General features: G+C 33.1%; 1 protein-coding gene across 1 annotated transcript in view; it reads right to left on the bottom strand.

The window, feature by feature from the left end:
* Positions 1–783: 783 nt before the first annotated feature.
* LOC101560671 (kelch-like protein 1) overlaps positions 784–7,397 on the bottom strand; it is a 494,908-nt gene continuing 488,294 nt past the window's right edge. The window contains exons 11-12 of the mRNA XM_023709637.1: positions 6,415–6,586; positions 784–843 (exon numbers count right to left, since the gene is read on the bottom strand). Coding sequence (XP_023565405.1) covers positions 784–843; positions 6,415–6,586 — 232 coding nt within the window. The remainder of the gene's footprint in view (positions 844–6,414; positions 6,587–7,397) is intronic.

The following is a 7,397-nucleotide window of genomic DNA, read 5'->3' as shown; positions in this document are numbered from 1 at the left end:
ATGAACAACTAATATCCATGCTTACAATGAACTCAACTGAAGGGAATGATGATTTTGATTCTTTGGCTCAGTGCACTGAAAATACAAACCAAAATGGAAAAACTAATGGAAGCAATTCTTTGAGTTCACAAGTTTCAGATTGTGGAGATGGTTGCAATAAATTTAACCATCCTTTCTGATGAAGTACACAGCTTTGATTATCAGGAAGGTTTCTTTTCTGAATGCAGGAGACAAATATGAATCTGTTTCTCTAATTGTTTTCACAGCTCAGGAGAATGAGGAAGAAGCGGATTTCTTTTAATAAAACATGACTGTTTCCTGGTATGACTACATTTGATTAGGAAACATTAAATTAATCAGATTTTGTGACATGACATATCTCCTATTCTTGACAACATTTATGATATTGCCACAGATGGTAAGCAATTGGATGATTTGTTTTGAAATTATCCATGTCACAAATACTGGTCTCTCCTTTCAACTGCTCAAGATAAACAAGCCTTTGGTAACTCTAGTTCTTGATTACTAACAATACAAAACAAATTACCAATAACAATTCCTGAACTAACACATGGCCAGACACAGTCCTCTACCAATTCGACATTTTCTTCTTTCCTATAATTCTGTTCCATATTTTACCTTTTTCTTTCATTATTAGGTGGATTTATAGGAATCCTCATTCTTGAAATTTTTTTTTTATGTCAGACAGTTCTCATTCTTGCCATATGATATAAAAATAACCACTGCAGCAAATAAAATCCCTCCAAATAAAATAAATATAAGTCAAGGTTGCTTGATGACTACCACACATGCACCAGCTCTTCCAATATTCAAGGAAGCCATCTGTTGAAAGAGATGAGACACATCTTAAGACAAAGTTGCTCTCATAATTAATTTGCAAAGTATAATTAAAACAACTTCATATAAATAAAAGTACGCTTTCATTTTGTCATTTCAGCTAGAAGTAGTACAACAGAAATAAACACTAAAATGATAATTTAAGAGCAATAATTTGTATATTAAGAATTATAAAACCTACAATCACTTAAGACATTTTCATTGAAGAAAATGAAACAGACTTTTAGTGAAATGAACCTGCTACAGAAAGTTCCAATAATATTTATTAGTTCCAGAATAATATTTATTCTGATGTTCTCATAAACATGTTTGTGAAGTTATTTCATAGTAATAGCATACAGTATATGTTAGGAGAAAAACCCCTTACACTTATTTCAATCATTTTGAACTAATTTTTTCTAGATATTATATTGAATTAAATGTTTTATTCAGTCATTCCAGATAAAGAAGTGCAATTCAGTCATATCGCTATTTTCTGATAGACTACAATGACAATTTATTCATGGTTTTTAATTTTTATCTTATAAAAATAATTCACATGAAAATTGAAAATTATGAAACATTGAATATGAAAGTGATTAGATACATTAAATAACTTTACAGAGTTTATAATGGCAATTTATTTTTTAGAACAAAGCTAATATTTTCAGTTCTTGATATCAACTTTTATTATGATTTTCTAAAGAAGATATCAGGGCAGACTAGATATTATGAAATATTATTGCCAATTATGCAGAAAGTGAATAAAATATGAGATATACAATGGCTAAGAACAAAAGATGTCAATTACATATGTTATATTACTCCTTCATAAAGGACATGTTTTCATTTTCTAAGTACAGAAATTACCTCTTATTATGTTCCAGTTCATTTAATATATATTTATTGTTGCATATCCTATATTTGGTAAGAATTTTTATATATATTATTATTAATTTTCTTATATATAGTCTGTAATAGAAAATTTGATGCAACATCACATTCTTCCTTAAAAGTGTATTGTTTAAAAGGAGCTAATAGGGACCTGTGAATATATTGATAATTTCTGTTAAGAATGCACTTACACACTTATCATTTTCTGTTATTCATTATCTAATTGCTTTTGTGCTGATTCATATCTGAACCATCTGAAAGGGTGATACAAAATAAAGTCTACTACTCATTAGAAACGGTGGTACTACTAAGTAACTGTATTGTTAAAAATTTCTTCTCTGAAACCTGATATTCAGTTGATACTGAAGCACACTATGTGCCGGATTTCATAGAGTTTGAGTAGTTTCACTTTGTATTCATATCCTTCAATATTTTTCTGTATCTATGTCTATATATGTTACCTATATCTATATTATCTACACCTATATATCATCTATATCGGCATTAGCTATATCTCCAACCATCTTTTCCTTTATCTATATAAGCCTGTGTGAGTATGTGTGTAAATTAGTCCTTTCAATTAAAGAAAATAAGTGCTATTTGCACCATATTTCACATACTCATGAATAACGCAACTTTCTATTAAGGTGTCAAGAAAGATATAAAGCTCTCCATGACCCTTTGTTTTAATTCACTCAACTTTGCATTTGAATTATCATCAAACCATTTAAATGAATAGCACTTCTCTCATTCCTGTAGTTTTAGTCTAGGTTACTGAATCTTGAGTACATTGACAACAAATCCTCTTAATGTTATTCTCCAATGTTTCTCCTAATTATTTTTTTACATTTTATCATGTTCAGTCATTTTGAAACACAATTCTTTCTCTTTTACCTGCTTAATCCTCACTAATTCCTCTAGGTCTTAAAGTTTGAGGCTCTTCAACATGATTTCTGATCAAATGTAGTATAAAACTGTTTATTATCAAAATTTGCTGCACATCACTTAATTCTTGCCCAATGGGACATGCCAGGTGTTCTTTCCTCTCTTGTTAGTGCTGCTTATAAGTCTAAATTCCTCCCTATCATTTTATCTGCCTAGCTGTTATTCACTTGTCAAGCCTCATTCAACATATTGCTTGAAGAAAGTTCTCTCTATCTCTTTATATTTGGGTTCTATCATAGTACTAAATATTTCTTTAACAAGGAATTTATTATAGTGGTTTAAACTCTGAGTATTTGCTACATACACATTTTAAACACTTAAGAGAGAATATGTTTTCCACTCCAAGGCCCGACTTAATTTATTGGTCATAATCCTCACGTGTTCACCCTTCAGAGTTTGTATATTCCAGCAACAATAATATGATAGCTTGCAAAGCCTGGCCATAGAACCAATTAGATAAAACCAACAGTGTGTGTTGGTTTTTCCCCAGGCTTGTTTGAAATTCAGTCACAATATTTATTTTATGCTCAGTCACAGCATACATTCAATACACTCAGTCACTATCAACTAGTTTTTGTTCTCACAATATTCTCAATTAATTTATGTGAGAATTATACACATAAGTTGACCACACATCCAAAACTCTTCTAGGGTTTGGAGAAATACTAGATGACACACTGTGTGTGACCCCACACAGCCTGGTGATGGACAGAGAAGCACAACATAAGAGGACATCAAGACAGCACGCAGAAGTGAGAATTTTACCTGGGCTAGTGGAAATGAAATAAAATACTTATTTTTCTGTCTTATAGTACATTTATTACATTTTCAAACTAAGTTCACTAACTAATTCCAATGTTTGTTTGTTTGTATATTTTTTAGGGAAGGGTCTACAGAGTGTTCAGGTCTCATTATTAGATTGGACTTGTAGTGATCCACCTGTTTACAGCCTCCTAAGAGCTGGGATTACGGGTGCGTGCCACCACCCCCTGTCTCATTTGCCTTCTCAGCATGCCCTGGGGGCAGGGCCAGCACAGCAGGTCCAGGGATTGAACCCCCAGTCCTTTGGCCTGCTTGCAGGTGCTTTAAATAATTCTAATGCTAAATGATAAAGATAAATTTATTTAAAACACATACTCATATACACATGAACATACAAACATATGTATGTGTTCTTTGTAAAAAGCAATGATACATACATAGGACAATTGCTCCCAAATAAGTTACATTATTTCCATATCTAGATAATTTGGAGAGTTTTCCAATTATACATATCAGAGGTTTTTAAAATATTATTTCAACATTTATTCTATTGATACACAATTGTAGGGGTCAAGGACACATGGGCTCAGTAATCAGTTACATCCTTTTACAGGGTAAATGGTGCTAAACTTCCAGAAATTATTTAATATACATGAGGAATCTTTACAATAGGCTCAAACACTACAAGTTTTAAAGAGGTTTTTGTATGAATCTGCTGAGAGTCTCATGAGAGTCTTAAAAGTATAAACAATGAAAGGGTACAGAAGTAAAACCTTAAGGTAAGTTAAGAGATTTAAAATTAATGTTTATGTACTAAAATCAAGTTGTTATAAACATTTTCATTACTCTTTTGCTGTTTGTAAGATACTATACGATCCAAGAGAGTACAATAAAACAAAAATGAGGGGAAATTGCCTTTAGAAGGTTTTAACCTGTTATTACTACATGCATTATTTTTATTTCCATTTTAGAGGAACAATAAGCATAGTGGTTTTTTATTATAAATATGTAATGAAGATATTATGCTATATCATTTATTATATACCCATAAAAATCCTTTATTTAATGTTCATTTGTATAAGTGCCACATCTATAATACATACCATCGAACTGAGATGATTTTTAGCAAATCAATAATCATTAATCCATATAATATCCCATTTGGAAACATTAGAGACTCAAAAATCATACTTTATTGTCTAAAATTTTATTAAAACAATATGCGAACCAATCGTTGCATTTTTATATTTTCTGCTCTTTAGACAGAAATGATTCTGTCACAGCTAAAAAATGCACAAAAACAATCACAACTGGATTTGTCTAGTTTTTCTCCTCTTTTCAATTCATCCCGCTTTCTTTCCTCATCTAAATGTACATTGTTTTATTGAATTCAAACATTTTTCTTTTGGAGGTCAGTTCCTTATATAGGTATCCTAGCCAACTTTTAGATGTGCTTTGTGTTTCAAAATTAGCCTTGGTAATGTTTCTAAATACATAACAAAGCTGACACAATTGAGAAAGTTCTGCATATTTAAAAATCCAAATGCTTGGGAGGGGTGGCCAAATAACTCAGGGGATTAAACTGCCTGCAAGCAGGCTCAGTCCCAGGCCTGCCTTGTCGGCCCCACCTCCAGGACGCACTGAAATGGCAATTGAGACTGGGCGTGGTGGCATGCACCTGTAATCCCAGCTTGTGGGAGGCTGTAAACAGGTGGATCACTACAAGTCCAACCTAGTAGTGAGACTCTGAACACCCTGTAGACCCTTCCGTAAAAATTTAAAAAAAAAAGAAGAAAAGAAAAAAAAAGAAAAAAAGAAAAAACAAAAACAAAAACAAATACAAATGCTTCACATAGACTTCCTTCAATCACTTTCCATGTTCTCCAGATAGGTTTTAGCCCATTTCGTTTATCAAAGTTGAAACCATCCACTCACTGCAGCACCTGTTGTTATTAATCTACTTCAACTGAGTACAATTTTGGCATGTCACTGCACTCGGAAGGGAATATTTTACTTATTTACACAATGGTCTCCTAAAGTTTCTCACTAAAGAAATAAATATTATCATTATTGAGAAATTTATGAAGCAAGGATCGCTTATATGTAAGGATAAAAGTCTGAGACTGTATCCATTCCCTCTGCTATGCGCAAGCCCTAGTGGCTATGCAGCATAAGGTGAGCATAAGGTGTGCTTAGGTTCACCTGCCTTCATCCCTGCTTCCTTCTCCAACACACGAAACCAACACACTTTCCTCAGCTACGTAATCAGAATGGAGCACACAAACATCATCTTGGGCCTCTAATTAGATTGACATCCAAAAGATAACTTTTGACCTAAGAGACGTCAGTTATTTGTTTTGTATCTTCCTGGGCAATGTGATTGTCAAGATATCAGTGCTTGATATATCATAACATGTTATTTAAGCTCTTTGCTGTGCATTTTTCAGCTGAACTGGAGCAAAATCATTTTACTTTCTGTTACAGCTCTGATGATTAACCTTGCTTTTAGAGGCATAAGTGGACAAATCTCTCTTAATGAAAATACACATTGTCAAACAGAAATGACAGGGAGAAATCTTGAGTTCTGCAACTCCTATCTTTTTCATTCTGGTTATTTCTGAAACCACATATCCTACTTAGCATTATGCTTTTCTGAAGAAACTTATTACATTTTTACTTTTTCTGGTACTAACTACAATTCTGTTGTGGTTTCAGATTATCATTTGTAATAAAGTAGAAATCCCATTGAAACATGAATGAGTCTTTTAATATAAATTTATTAAAGTATTCTATGTATAAGAGGAAATTACACAAAATATTATTTAATACTTTTTATACTTAATACCACATTGGAATGAATCAATCACTCTTGGTTCAGTGTAATATGACCAGATAGATTACTTTTTATGTTTTCATTTTCCTACAAAAGAAAATCAGTCTTGCATGTAAAGTAAGTTGTATTAATAGTAGCCTCACCTGTGTCCACTCATTACTTTGTGGATCATACGATTCCATCGTGTTGAGGTACGTCTGCCCGTCATAGCCACCAACAGCATATAACCTGTCACCGAGGAGACACACACCAACGGCGTCTCTGGGCATACTCAAGGGAGCCACCATGGTCCATGTGTCTGTTTTTGGATCATACCTAAAATGTAAAAAAAAAAATAGAACATAACATACTCCAGTCACATCAGCTTGCATTCTAGGAATGAAAATTCAATCATTCAAGAAAGTTCATTATAAAACTAATGCCCGCAATGTTTCATAATGTTGCATTTCAAATTCAAAGTATTTTTAAAATATACTTATATTTTAGATAAGTGTCATATATTTAATAAAAATGAATGGTGTAAGTGCTTTTTAGAAGGAAGTGTTATATTTGTAAATAACTTTTTCATAGCAAAATGAGAGTATTTAAGACAGATATGTGTAGCGTGCTATGGTAATAAAACAAGAAAATGATTATGGATCCAAGAGAAGGGCCAACATGATAGCTCAGCAGACTAAGTGCCTGCTTAGACAAGCGCAGGTTCCAGGGTTCTATCCTTGGTACCACATGCCTTGCCAGTCCCACCCCTGGGTGGGCTGAGCCAGTGACCCAGTGTGGGCGTGGTGGCACGCACCTCTAATCCCAGCACTGGGGAGGCTGAAAACAGGAGGATCACCATGAGCCTGAGCTGTGTAGTGAGACCCCATAACAACCAAATGTATTCTAAAAAGAAAAAAAATAAAAGAATCTGAGAGAATCATGGAACAGAGGAACTTGATGAGGTTTCTTAAAGTTAGTTCTAAAGGTCTAACATAAATTTTCTGAAAAAGGAAATTTTGTGAAAACAATTATAACTGAAGAAACAGGTACATAACATGATAAAATTGCTAACTTTGATAAAGTGTGAAAAAGTAATGTATCTCACAAGATGTACACTGCTCAGCTTATGGGTTGCATGATTCTCTGG

This window comes from Octodon degus, unplaced genomic scaffold, assembly GCF_000260255.1.
Source record: "Octodon degus isolate 3935 unplaced genomic scaffold, OctDeg1.0 scaffold00013, whole genome shotgun sequence".
Lineage (NCBI taxonomy): Eukaryota > Metazoa > Chordata > Mammalia > Rodentia > Octodontidae > Octodon > Octodon degus.
Note: the sequence above shows the minus strand (reverse complement) of the source record. Positions and strands in the feature narration are given on the sequence as shown.